Genomic DNA, 15,144 nt, shown 5'->3' on the forward strand with positions numbered 1-15,144 from the left:
TATCTAGTTTTTTATTCATATGTGTTTAGTACAAAGAAGGAAAACTAAACTTAGGGTTTTAGTTCTTCACTGTGCAAGACTCTAGTTGTTAAAACAATTGACAATAAACTAAAAAACTATGTGTTTAGATTGGAATTCTTTAAATATTTTAATTTCAACTAAGAAAAAAAAGTATAAAATTTAAAGAATTTTATCTTTTTTTCTTCTATAGAGTATATAACAAAAAATTAGACAATTTTACATTTGTGACATTTATTTTTGTATACTGAATCTCTTAAAATAATAATGCTAATTCAAAACAACATTATTTAAAAATTTGACTTAAGATTTATTTAAAGGAAATATGATCAATTAATTTTATAAAAAGCACTGTTAAGATAAAATACAGTGTACAGTACAGCTTTATATTGAAATGTAAAAACCGTGACTCATAAAAGTGTTGGTACACTTATGACTTTAAATGAAGTAAGACTATCCATTAATTAAAATCAATATTTCGAAATGGATATTTAATAATAAAAAATATATTCTATTCTTAGCAAAACTGCATGGAACATTTTAAAAATAAAGCAAAAGTTTATTTTTAAGAAATCAATCATCAAAAAGTAACAAAAGCTTTATCACACTAAAGTCATTGTACACTTTCAAAAAATCTCTGCCTATTAGTAAATATTTTAATTTTTCTAATTAGTAATATTTAGTAGAGTTTCCTTTCACATCTACAATAGCTTTTATAAGTTTGTAAATAAATGTAACTAGTTTTCTTTTTTTTTCTTTTTTTTTTTTGTTGGATGAAATTTGAGCAGAATATTTTTAAATTTTACAGAAACTTTTACAACACTCAATTATGAATTTTGCCACAAATTTTATAATTTTACTCTCTGATATGAAGTCCTTTTTTTAAGCATTTTATCACATATTGCACAGTCCAATAAGACACATTAAACTAATTTAACAATATTCATTACTGATTTACCTCTTATGATGACAAATAATCAACTTTGAAATTTGGTCTATTGTTTTATTATGACCATGAGCTGTTTTTAAATTATAAAAAAAAATATTACAATGAAGAAAAAATTGAATGAAAAATAATTAAATAAATAAATTAAAGCAATAGACGATAATTTCAATTCTGAAATAGAAAAATATTTAAGTGTATGATGAATTTCGTGGGGTAACATTTTTTTTACTATTTGACTGTTGATATCTTTAAAATAAACTTTTGCTTTGTTTTTAAAATTTTCCATGCAGTTTTTCTAAGATTAGATTAAACATCTTATTATCAAATACCCATTCTGAAATATTCATTTTAAATAATGAATTTTTATTTCCTATTTCAATAAAAGTTATAAGTGAACGAATACTTTTGGGAGCCACTGTAATTATAAAAATTTATTAATACATAATCACCTGAAGTGGTTTTCCTTTTTGCCTAATGAAAATATATTAAACAATACTTATCCAAGGTTTTATTGGTCATTCTGTTTTTGCCATTTTCTAGGTATACTTTGAGCAAAAACTACTTAAAGTAACATATTAAAAAAAATTATTCAATAAGAACAATATACTCTGCAAGCTAAACATATTTTCTCCACATGTCTTAATTTCTTAAAAATTAATGTTGCGGAAAAACATTAAAAAATAAATAAAAAATCTTGCCGAATTGTGAAAATAATTTTTTTTTCACAATGTTAAAAAAATTACATTTTGAGTAAAATATTTTATAATATAGACACTTTTCTTGTACACATCATACACTTTATAAGAAAAAAGAAACACAGACCTGGAAATTTTAAGATTTTTACCTGGATAAATCAGGGAAATTTGAAATCTGATTTGAGTGGCCACCCTGGAAATTACAAGGCTACTGAGTTGAGCATTAGTAGTCGTAAACCCAAAATTGGATCGCCTGTTCAACAACGGTTATAAAATATAAAAAAAGTGGGCAATTAGCTAGGACTCCTGAAAATGTCAATTTGGTGAAGATGATTCGCCAGGCAGTCATGGCCTTCTGTGAATCCGAAATTCACAACAGCCTTTTCACAGTGCTTAAATCATGACAGTTCACTTGCATTCCATTGTAGGACACATTTGTCTAACTCACCTTTTGATATTTTGTTCTGTTCCTTGCTCAGGGATACTATATTCTTATAAGGTTTAGCAAAATCCTTGTGTCCAAGATAAACCAAGCCAAAAGAATTCTGCATGACATCTTCTAAAATATGTTTGCAATATGTCACAACAATTCATCAGGGTTGGGGTTTCGGACAAGACACACGGGTTTTACTGTCTTAAATTATCCTAAACTGACTAAAACTGTCTTAAACTGTCCAATTGCTTGAACATTGGTAAAAGGTAAAAATTCTATATGTGTAACACATAATAATTACATATATAATAAATATTTAATACTTTTTATACAATTTGCTTAAACTTATTTAAAGAAAATAATTTAACAGGAAAAGATTTATAACTTTTGAAACTCCACAATTCATTAAACAAAAGTGAATACCTTATCCCTTAAATATGAATATATATGCTTTTAATACTGATAAATTATGTCTTCACATAAGGATAAATAATGTAGTTTCAAAAATAATAATTAACTTTTTTAATAAAACGAAAATTGTTTTTATTTTGTCTTTTGTTCAAAAATTAACATTTTATTTTTCACAATATTTTTTTTAAAATTATGACATAATTTGAGTAAATGGTTTTCGGACAAGACGGATTAAACCCTGGTTCAATCTGTGGATTAATCCGTTCTATCCTAAATTTTGCCAACACTGCTATTCATCTTGCAATAATTTAAACTTGGTCTTTATTTTGTTTCTTGTTCACAAATTGAAATTTTATTTTTCACAATTTTTTTTTTTAAATTATGACATAATTTGAGTAAAAGGGTTTTAGACAGTTTTGGATAAGGCACATTAAACCAGAGTTTAATCCGTTTCCAGGTAAATCCAGGGTTTAATCCGTAAACCAGGGATTAAACCCTGGTTTAATCGGTGGATTAATCCATTCTATCCTAAATTTTGCCAACTCTGCTATTCATCTTGCAATAATTTAAACTTAGTCGAAATTATGTGTTGTCCCCGTTATATTGAAATTGAATTAAAATTGTGTTTTTTCGTAGCTTGTAACTCCAGAGGAATGCATCTCTGCCCTGAATGAGACTGACTGGGACATGCACAAAGCTATCAAGCTGATGCGACTGCAGTGCATTCTTACCACTCACGGAATACCCACAGATAACATCAAACAAAGACTGGTGAAGTGTTCTTGGGACGTTAGACAAGCTGCCAACTATTTGCTTGCCACCCATAATGTCAGTGAGGAGACAACAGAAGTATGACCATGATGATCCTTAGTTCTGTTTTTTTTTGTTCTGTCCTTACTCTTGTATTCATTTCAGTCATGTCTATATAATAAGTAAACCCCTCCCCCTCATTTTAGATATTTATATATATATATATAGATACAGGGTGTTCATAAAAACAGCTATTAAAGTACAGTTTTGGACTCTTTATGAACACAAAAAGTATACTTCTTGTAGTCGCAAATTAATACGGGGTTGCCACTGCACAGGGAAAACCTGTAAAATACAAGAAATTTAAAAATAAACTTTAACAGGGTTGCCACTCCACGGGGAAGACCTGGAAAATACTGGCAATTCAAAAATCACTTTAAATAACAGGGAAAATGCAGGGAATTTTGTTTCTTATTTTTGTCTTTTAAAAAATAGTGACCAATCAAAGCATAATCTGTGGGATATATAACCATATTTCAACTATACTAAACTATTTCATTTACTATAACATTATTTAAGTATGCTCAGCTGTTTTTCCAGCAATTAAAACTAATAAATATAGTTAGCCCAATATAGCTCTCACAAGAGCACAGTAATTATTGTTTCCTCTTAATGTATTGCGTATAATGTGTACAGGGAAAACACAGGGAATTTTTTTCTCCAGATTTGAGTGGCAATCCTGTTAAATAACAAGGGAAATTCTAGGTTTTTCCTTACAAACTGGGAAAATACAGGGAATTTTATTTCTTATTTTCCTCTTTAAAAAATTGTAACAACTCAAAGTGCAATCTATGAGATATTTAAGGATGATATTTCAGCTATACTAAACTATTTCATTTACTATAGCATTATTTCTTTTAAGTATGTTGAGCTGCTCTTTATTTCGCTAAGTTTTTCTCTAGCAATTAAATAAAAGTAGTATAGTTAGCCCAATATAACTCGAAATTATAATTTTTTGTCATATCTGTAATCTCTTCTCCTTTTTTTTTTTTTTACTCAATACCTTATTTTTCTTCCTTTTCCTTTTATGTCTATTCCTTGAAAATTATTATGTAGACAGAGTTGTATAAAGCCTTTAAAAATAAATAATGTATTGTTTTTTTTTTTAAATGTTTTTGAATTTAAAAGATTTATACTTGTCTTACGTCATATGTTATTTAATACTCGTTCCATATTATGTACAAGACTACAGGGTAATTATTTTATTTTGTTTTCGTGTAAAAGCTGAAATGGAAGTTTGTAATAGAAAAGCATTTTATAACTTCAAAAAGTTAGCATTTATTGGAATCTCTCATTGTGTTAGTCTAGTGAATTTTAGCTCAGTATTTTTGTAACATTTTATTCCAATTATACCTCTTTTTTTTTTTTTTTTTTCTTTTTTTTTTTTTTTTTTTTTAGAAAAATTCAAAAATTATAGAATGTTTTTTTGTTTGAAGTGCAATTAAAGTATAAAGATATTGCTCATATTTTTAAGATCAGCTAGACTGAAAGTATATTTAAAAAATCACTGATTTTAATCATGCCTGATGCTATTTTATTATAAATATATACATTCTAATGTTATTATGTAATAGTATACACAATATTTTATGTTGTGTATATTCTATCAATCTTTTTTTAACAAATTGAAGTATAGATGGTTAGAGTTATTGCTCATATTTTTGCTGTCAGTTAAATTTATTGTAAACTTGAAACACTGCTTTTGATCATGTTTAAAATCTGCCTGATGCTATTTTAATATAAATGTGTACATTCAGAGGTGATTTTGAAGTTGTAAACACAATATTTTGTATTGTGTATTTCTCAATGAATCAATCAATCATTTTAATATATGATAGTATTTTAGCATCTGTTTAATGGATTTTTTTTTCTTTGTGTTGTATATATTTAAGATTTAAAAAGAAATATGAAATCGTTATACTATTATCGTATTTTAAAAATTATGTTTTTAATTTTCCCTTGAAGTTCGTCTGATGTTGTATTAAAATAAACGAGAGAATTTATTTTGAAATTATGTGCACAATATTTTGTGTTATGTATCTCTCAATCAATCATTTTCAAATATGATGGAAGCTAAAATATGCAATGCATTTATCTAATGAACTTTTTTGTTTTGTATATATTTAAGATCAATTTAAATATATTTACAATTCGGTAAAACTGTACTGTAAAATGTGCTTATTTCACTTTGTTGCTTATTTTATAGCCAGTCATTAAATAAGATAACAAATCTAAGAGCTTGTACTATATTCATGTTCCTTAAGCGTTTAGAACATTTTATATGCATAGATCTGATTTTGTATGTTTTGTTAAACTGCATACTTCTACTATTTTGTAAATAATCTTTTTTTTATATAAAAAATATAATAAAGATTCTACTTTGCATTTATTTAATTTTTTCTTCTAATTTAAGCATTGTTTATTGGATTTCTGAAAAGTAAAAATTGAGTTAGACTTGTTCTATACATTTGTCATAGTAACCACAATAAATCTGCATTAACTTTTATTTATTATTTGTCCCAATATTGACTGATAGAGGAGAGCACCGAAGTCAAGCATCACTGGCTGCGGTCAGTAAGCGGGTGGGTGACCACTTTGATCAGCCTATGTAGGGATCGAGGATGTGCGGTATAGGTCCTCTTTAAACTGTTATACCCTAAAGCAGGGATGGGCAAACTTTTTTGATCTAGGGCCAAAAAATCAAAGAAAAAAAAAGTTTGGTGGTCTAAGTAAAAACTTCTATAATAGAAAAACGATTTACAAATTTTAATTTAAATATTTAATGAGATGAATGAAATTGAGATTTCATTTTTTAAAATTCCTTATATTGAAGTTCCAAGTGAGATGTACTTATTTTAAGGAACGAAGCTAAATGTTTGTCTGTTAGTCTACTTCTGAAATGATTTTTTCTAAGGTTCATGTTTGAAAACACTTTTATAAGATGAAGCAAACATAGCACTGATTTTCTGGGCATAAAATATTAAATTTGGGAAACTAGCTTTTGCTAATGATTTGTGAAACTCAATTTTTGGCATATTTAGAAACAACTGCTTCAGATGGCGCCAATCTAAGGCTATTCTATAAAGAACTTTTGCTTTCAACATTTTACCAATTGAAGCTGTCTGTGCTAACTATTGTCATCAATTTATGTTTTGTGGGAACAAAAATATGGAAAGTAAAAAGGTCTTCAATAATTTGTTGAAAAAGCAGGAACAAAAATAGCTTAAAACAAAGTAGACAAGCAAATGGATGTATATTGTTTATATTCGTCACGGATCGGTCAGTTAAAACTCTATCCATGGACCGAATAAAATCTTCCGGCGGGCCGTAGTTTGCCCATCCCTGCCCTAGAGTGTTCGACTTCGCGTGCAGGTCGTCAGTCTACCAAAGCGGATGAGCCATTCCATCTGCAGAGGATTAAAATTGTAAGGGCATGTCTTCTAATCATCCTCCAGGATATTTCCCAGACCGTCTCCAATTGCCCATTGTGAAGCTCCAGTGTGACGTAAATAAAATACCTACCTTTATTTATTATTTCCAATGTCAGAGTTTGAACCAGGAACTTGTTGATCCATAAATCCATACCAGTCCATCTGGCTGTCCGATTTATTACAAGCTTTATAAGTAATTTCTGCGGTTTGCCAGTGCAACCATATTGTGGGCCCTCTAATTGATCTATAAATAGTATGGTAATATATAATATAACATCTGATATAGAGTTTGAAAATTCGAGGTTAATATTAAGGGGAGAGGTATGGGGTAAGCTATGAAAAATTTACCCCGACCTGCCCCAATCCAGGGCATAAGGGTAAATGTTTATTTAAATCCAAAAATCAGTACAAAACATAAAATGAATGACGACAGAACATAGCGGGCGAGTAAGATTAATATTAAGCTAGAGTACATAAGTGAAATTTAAAACCTGGGAAAAGTCCGAAAACAAGTAAAAAAAGTCCTGAAAGTAATTTAACAACAAATGCTAAAATGGGCTATTTTAAAATCTCTAAGAAATATGGGGTAGTACCAGTGTACAGTACACGAGCAACAATTTCTTAATTTTGACGCTTTTTATCATTTACGCTCTTTGAAAAAAAATATTATAATGTAAAGGACTGTATATAAGCGACAAGGAAGAATCGTCGAAGCAGAAATCTAATCCGCGAAATACAGTATGGGGGAATTTTTGGAAGGTTTGTGCGGCACTTAACACAAAACTTATTCTTATGAACTAAAAGGGGTACAAAGGGCTGTTTTCTCAATGTCATTAAGTTCAACCTGGTGATAAGCTGTAACTAAATCCACTGTAAAAAATACTTTGCAACCATCTAATTGGCTGTTGAAGTCTTGAATATGTGGAAAAGTATGCCGATCAGCAAGGCCGTAGCCAGGATATTTTTTCGAGGGGGGGGGATATGGTTAGAAGCAAGGACAGTTACAGACATGCAAAGTAGGGGGAAAACATTGTAACAAATATTGTTTATACTGTTTGCAAAAGTTAAACTAGTAATTAAAAAATATTACATAATAATTATTTTTCAATTAATATTACATAATAATTATAATCAATTTGTACACTAAGTTTACAAAGACATGGGACGGGGATTTGAAGAAAATTTTCCGATTACTTTCTTAGGACAAGCCGGAATATCCCGAAATATGCTTAATAAAGTTAGCCTGTTAACCTTTCTTCTTTAGTAGCATTTCGTGCTGCTGTTTTTACGCGTTTAAGAGTAGAAAAAGTTCTTTCTGCAGTTGCTGTGGTGATTGGCAACGTAGCCAGTACTGATAACAAGCAATAAATGTTTGGGAAAAAAGTACTGTCACATTCTTCCATTGCTGAAAGTGCCGTATCTGGTCTACTAAGGGGTTCACGCAGGTTCCACTTTGATGCCCATACTTCCATTTCTCTCATGAGGTTTTCTATGTCAATGAAATCTGCGTAGATTCGGAAATTGCATAAATTAATATGCTGAAAAACAATTGATTTGGGGGGAGTAGTCTAACCGAAGGAAAGATGAGCCACAAGGTCAAGTGAAGACGATGCACTAGCGAAGGTGATGTACTGGGAAAAGGTTTGATTCGACAGTTTTTGTTTTTCTTTTTACTGAGAGGCTCAAAGAAAGACTAAAAAGCTTGTATCCCAGAATTTCGGGGGGGGATTTTCCCAACGCCGCCCCCCCTGGCTACGGGCCTGCCGATCAGATATAGTAACGGCATTTAAATTTCGGTAATCACTACATGGTCTGAAACTTCCATTTTTCGGAATTGTTTTCGTTAGCCGGGCGCAAGAGAAAACTTGCCAAATAATGTAGAATTCCGCCAAATTTCTTACAACCATAAGAGGAATGTTAGTTTGCCGACATCCATTTCAGCAAATTCTCAAGGCCATCACAGTATTCTGGAAAAACCAATTATAATAAGCACTTTTTCGGTGTAAAACTGTTTTGTTTACTATACATTAATATTTGTTTATAGTTGAAATTGTTTTGCTTACTAGCTTACTATTAATAAATATTTGTTTATAGTTGAACTTTTTCGACTTTGATTCCGTTGACTGTTTCGCCATTCGCTTCGCTTGGTGACTTGGCTCGCGTTTGTTCACAATTGGTGACATTTGCTCCCGGCGAACGGAAAAATACCCATTTTTCTTTGGTACCATATGCAAAAGACTGGCCCTAGTACTTTTTACTGGACGACAGCTGCCTTGCTTAATCATGTATTCAAAGTCTTTTCGTGAAATTATTAATCTATCGGTTGTCAAACGTCTAGATTTTGAAAAAACTGGTGGGCCGGTTGTTATAATATGATGAGTGACGTCATGATTGATCTCTCTGATTGTCAAATGTTCCACCGTTGAATTCATTCAACAGTTGGTAAATTCTAGGTTCAGGAGTTTTAGACGACACAGTAGTCAAATTAGTCGTGCAGAACATTGACAAAATTTTAAAGATATAATGGGATCTATTAATTTTCTTCTTTTCAATATCAACTAAAAAGACCGTATTCTTCATAAGTATATTGCTGTCTTAAGCATGCCACTAAACTCAGCAATGAATACACGAGGTTTTCAAATACGACCATACTTATTTCGGAACGATGTTGTCAGATTTTTGCTTAATTTTGTAAAATCTTTTTCACAGTGTTTAATCGCTCACGTATAGATAACAATCCTAAAAGAGGTCTCTTTTTTATTTTAAAAATGAAACGTCACGTTATTGCCTCACAAAATTATTTTCACTAAAAACTTGTGATATTCAAGTCACTTTTAATTTACTGAGAGTTAAATGAGTTAAAAGCGAGAAATACTATTTAACTATAAAAGAAATAAGTAAATAAAAACATTCCCTCTACTTATTTAAAAATGTCTGTTCAGCATCTTTTCAAAGTAAGATTTATTATTTTATTTATTTTTAATTCATGGAGAAAAATAAATTTTAATGAATGTCTACAATTTCTTTAGGTACTTATTTTATTTTATCTTCAAGTTTTTCTCAGTCATCGTACCCTCAATGCTGCAAGTAAGTTAATTTTTTGCATTTTTAAACTGTTAATGACCTTTTGATAAAATCCCAGAATAGCGCACCCCTTAGGCGATTTTTTAAAATCTCGCCATGTTGGCGATTATTACTTGAATTAAAGTCGTTTTTTTATTATTAGAAAAGCAATTTAAATCATTAAAATTTATTAAAATATTTTTAATAAAATAAAATGAAAAATAACTTATCTTTACTCTGATGAACCAGATCTACCAGAAACCTAGTTTGGCGAGTTTTCAAAAAAGCGCCACTGAGTGGGCTATTCTATGATCCCACCCGACCTTTTTTGAAACGAAATTAATGGTACTTAAACTATCTTATCGAATACATGAAAAAAAACTTTCAATTTTTTACAATTTTATTTGACTAAAAATTTATCGAATTTGACTAGAAATTTGTAAAATTTGACTAGAAATTTATTTTTTTTTAAATTTACTTATCCGTTACGGGGGTAAGCAAAAATAATTGCTTTTATTAATTATATTTTATCACGCATGATGAACAGCAGACCCATTTTTGGGACTATCAGCGTTCAACTCTGTATCCTTTTAATTTTGATCCTAACCTATATGATAATACAACTCTTAAATAAAGCACTGGAAAACCTTCCAGCCTTCGTGGAAGACCTTATGATGGAATTAACCAGCATTTGCGTTACACGAAGAGAAGAACAACGAAACCTCCCACGATTAGCCTGACGGTAAGGAGATTTTAACCCATGATCCGTCTACCACTGAGGATATTTCACGTCAGCACTGTGGTCAGTGCAAGCCGGATGCAAAATTTGTATCAACCAGCTGTCGCTGTGTTTCGAACCTGCTTCACCTCCTTCGTAGACGAGTGCTCTATTCTCTGAGCCACCGCGGCTCCACCTTTAATAATTGCGGTGCTGTTGTACTAAGAACCTGATATACTAGGTAGGCAGGTACTTTATTTACGTCGCACTAGAGCTGCTCAATGGGCTATTGGCGACGGTCTGGGAAACAACCCCGAGGATGATTCGAAGACATGTCATCGCAATTTTGATCCTGTGCAGAGGGGATGGATCCTTTGCTTTGGTAGCCCGATGACCTGTGCGCGAAGTCGAGCACTTTATGTTAGAACAGTTTCAACGAGGACCGATACCGCGCACCCTCGGTTCCCACGCAGGTTGATCAAAGTAGTCACCCACCCGCTTATTGACAGCAGCTGGTGATGCTTGACTTCGGTGTTCTACTGGGAACCCTGTTATACTACTTTAGGTATGCGTTTTAAAGGTACTGTAGTAATATGCCTTTCTTTCCTAAACGGTAGTATGCCACTTTGATAAGCATTCTATATTAATATTGCTATAATGCGGAAACAATGCTACCAATTTACTTTAAAATTTAAGTAATCAAAACAAACTTAATTTTAATTCTGTAAGTACATAAATATTTTTCGGCCAATATATTTCGTATAATTTCTTTTATATGCTTTGTTCGCATTCAGTCTCGTATCTCAAAAATATTTTTTTCGCCATATTCTATCATCGCTTGTGCCAATATTTATTGGCTACCCTGTACACTATTAGAGCGTATTGAACCATAATATCGTATAAAATTGCTTTAACTTCGGTTCGGCACTGCAATTCGAACTTTATTGCACGATACTATCGGTTGAACCATACTACGGTTAAGCGGAAGCAAGCTCCTTATTGGGGTTGCAGAAATGGTTAAAGTTACCGATAATTTAATTCAAAGTTTTTACAGAACCATATGTTCATCGATAATCCATTCATAAAGAGGTAGGAAGATACTTTATTTACGTAGCACAGAGCTGCACAATAGGCAATTTTATTTTATTTTATAACCGTAGTTGAACAGCTGACCCAATTTTGGGTTTTCGACTACTAATGTACAACTCCGTAGCCTTGTAATTTTGAACATAAACCAGAAGACAAGAGAACTTCTGGATTGAATATTGGGAGAAATTTGCCTTCGTGGGGGACTTTTTGATGGATCTAACCCGCATTTGCGTTACAGTGAGAAGAAAACCTCCCACGGTTAGCCAGGCGGTAAGGGGACTCAAACCAATTATCCGTCTACCACTGAGGATATTTTACATCAGCACTGTGATCGGAGTGAGCATGGGGCGGAGTTCGCATCGAACAGCCACCGCGAGGATCCGCACTTGGTTCACCTCAGTGGAAGGCGAACGCTCTATCCCCTGAGCCATCGCGACTCACAATGGGTAATTGGCGACGGATTTGAAAACATCCTGAGGATGATCCGAAGACATGCCATCACAATTTCGGCAGCAGCATACCACCTTTTACGTTAAAAAATTTTACAGCCATTTTCTAAAAAAGGATCAAATAAGTCTTAATTATCACTTCGTAACTGAGTTTTTTCTTCTATGAAAATAAATAATTATTCCACAGAAAAAACAATCGCTTAAAGAAAGAAGAATTTGTTGACAATTTCAGATTTTTCTAACAGTTCACGTGTTGCTATGTAGTACAGATACCAAAAGTAAACAAAGAAACTCTCGACTCTACATTATCTTTTCCGAAACAAAATGCAGATAGAATGATTCACAAGAGTGGTTTGTGCGATTTACATAATTCAACAAAACTTTTATCACTGAACACAATGAAGATAAAGCTTGTTTTGAAGATAAGTGGGTAATCTTCGATAGTTAGAAAAAAAATTACAATCGATGCAATTAGAATTTGGTGTAAATATTTGGTGATCGAAATTAGAATTTCGTTTTTCTACATGATTACCAAACATATTTTAATTACCGTGCATTTATTCTATTGAAACTCTCTTTGTGAATGAGTCCGACTGTGGACTGATCGTAAAGACACGGTTCCCAGTAGAACACCGAAGTCAAGCATCACTGGCTGCAGTCAATTAAGCTGGTGGGTGGTCACTTTGATCAGCCTACGTATGGACCGAGGGTGCGCGGTATCGTTCCTCGTTAAACTCCGGTTAATCTGTCTTCGTTACCGTAAACTGCTTGACTTCAAGCGGCTACCAAAGTGTTGAAGCCTTCCTCTCTGCAGAGGACATATATATATATANTTTGACAACAATTTTTATCAAAAAATTTCAAGTTTCAATAAAAATCATTATTCGCGATCGCAACACTCGAATACGCCATCTGGGGAGAGACCGGTTTCATGCCTTTAGCCCTTCTCCCTTCCCTCTCCTCCTCTTTTCAGTTGTATAGGAATGTACTACGATATTTTCCCTTTTCTTAATATTTTTCTTTTTTATTTAATAAGAATATTTTTTAAAATTTCCATAATACTTTTCTTTAGAACTATGTTTAATGTAGTTTTCAGTTACATATAGTTTTTCAAGTTAAAAGATTTTAATCTATGTGAAAATCAAGAGGGAAACTAACGTACTTCCTTCCTCTATGACTTTCCACACGCTAATGGGGAAAGCATGTGAAGTGTTGCCATAGGAAAAGAGTTCTGCTCTACGCCACCTGCAGCCCATTTCGATCGCCAATTGGGAGAAATTCGCCTTCGTGGGGGACTTTTTGATGGATCTAACCCGCATTTGCGTTACAGGGAGAAGAAAACCACGAAAACCTCCCACGGTTAGCCAGATGGTAAAGGGACTCAAACCCATGATCCGTCTACCACTAAAGATATTTTACGTCAGCACTGTGGTCGGAGCGAGTATGGTGCGGAGTTCGTATCGACCAGCCACCGCTAGGATTCGCACTTGGTTCACCTCAGTGGAAGACGAACGCTCTATCCCCTGAGCCATCGCGACTCACAATGGGTAATTGGTGACTGTTTTGAAAACATCCCCGAGGATGATCCGAAGACATGCCATCACAATTTCGGCAACAGCATACCACCTTTTAAATTTAAAATTTTTACAACCATTTTATAAAAAAAGATTTACAAAAAATCTTAATTATCAATTCGTAACTAAGTTTTTTCTTCTATGAAAATACAAAATTATTCTACAGAAAAAGCAATCGCTTAAAGAAAGAAGAATTTGTTGACAATTTCAGATTTTTCTAACAGTTCACAAGTTGCAATGTAGTACAGATACCAAAAGTAAACAAAGAAACTCTCGACTCTACATTATCTTTTCCGATACGAAATGCAGATAGACTGATTCATAAGAGTGGTTTGTGCGATTTACATAATTCAACAAAACTTTTATCACTGAACATAATGAAGATAAAGCTTGTTTTGATAATAGTGGGTAATCTTCGATAGTTAGAAGAAAAAATTTATGAAGAAAAGAAAATTATAATCAATGCAATTAGAATTTGCTGATCGAAATTAGAATTTTGTTTTTCTACATGATTACCAAACATATCTTAATTACCGTGCATTTATTCTATTTAAACTCTCTTTGTGAATGAGTCCGGCTGTGGACTGATTGTAAAGACACGGTTCCCAGTAGAACACCGAAGTCAAGCATCACTGGCTGCAGTCAGTAAGCGGGTGGGTGGTCACTTCGATCAGCCTACGTATGAACCGAGGGTGCGCGGCATCGTTAATCGTGAGACTCCGGTCAATCGGTCTTCGTTACCGTAAAATGCTCGACTTCAAGCGGCTTCCAAAGCGGTGGAGCCTTCCCCTCTGCAGAGGATATATATATACAGTCGGACTTTTATATAACGAACTTCCATTTAGCGAATTTCTCTATTTTGCGAATTTTTTCAAGGGACCAAGAACATTTTGGAAATTTCTTCGTTAAGTAACTTCCAAATAGCGAAGTGAATTTTCTATTTAACTAACTTTTCTTTAAGATCCCCTTTTCCTATTTCCCAAAATATTTCAGAACATTTTAAATTTGTTAACGCATTTTATGGAGGAAATAACCTTGAATTGAATTTCGAAGCCATTTAACTTTTAGGAAAAGCAGTAAAATCACTTTCTCTTTGTGTTCGCATTTCAAACGAAAAACTTTAACATAAACGACAAAATTAACGAATTTTGTCAGTAGCAATTAAACTTTAGAACGCATGTGGTAATGTATGTTTAAAATTACTTTTATAATAAATGCAGCTATAATTTCATGCATATATTTAGCCTTTTTTAGTTGAAAATACATATAGCATGATTGTGTAACACTGGATAATGTTTTGCTTTATTCTTGCTTTCCATGCAGATTTCTTTTATGATTAAGATTTATAAAATTACATACTACTTTACAATATAAAGGTATATCTATTGCTATTTTAATTATGTCTAGTGTTTATGAATTTGAAACCAGTTTTGTGTCGTTTAAGTATTCCAAAAAATGATTTTCCGTTTAACGAATTTTCCTTATAAAGAACTTATTATATATATAT

The 15,144-nt window shown here is 32.2% G+C and overlaps 2 protein-coding genes across 3 annotated transcripts in view; both read left to right on the forward strand.

The window, feature by feature from the left end:
* LOC107449763 (activated Cdc42 kinase-like) overlaps positions 1-5,702 on the forward strand; it is a gene marked incomplete in the record, with an annotated part of 76,446 nt that extends 70,744 nt beyond the window's left edge. The window contains 1 exon segment of the mRNA XM_043054925.2: positions 3,140-5,702. Coding sequence (XP_042910859.2) covers positions 3,140-3,358 — 219 coding nt within the window.
* Positions 5,703-9,505: 3,803 nt separating this feature from the next.
* LOC107439359 (uncharacterized) overlaps positions 9,506-15,144 on the forward strand; it is a gene marked incomplete in the record, with an annotated part of 53,505 nt that continues 47,866 nt past the window's right edge. Inside the window, 2 exon segments of one of the 2 annotated variants that reach the window (XM_071186798.1) lie at positions 9,506-9,698; positions 9,774-9,831. In XM_071186798.1, the coding sequence (XP_071042899.1) occupies positions 9,675-9,698; positions 9,774-9,831 (82 nt within the window). 2 annotated transcript variants of the gene reach the window in all.

The sequence above is a fragment of the Parasteatoda tepidariorum genome, chromosome 10 (genome assembly GCF_043381705.1).
Source record: "Parasteatoda tepidariorum isolate YZ-2023 chromosome 10, CAS_Ptep_4.0, whole genome shotgun sequence".
Taxonomy (NCBI): domain Eukaryota; kingdom Metazoa; phylum Arthropoda; class Arachnida; order Araneae; family Theridiidae; genus Parasteatoda; species Parasteatoda tepidariorum.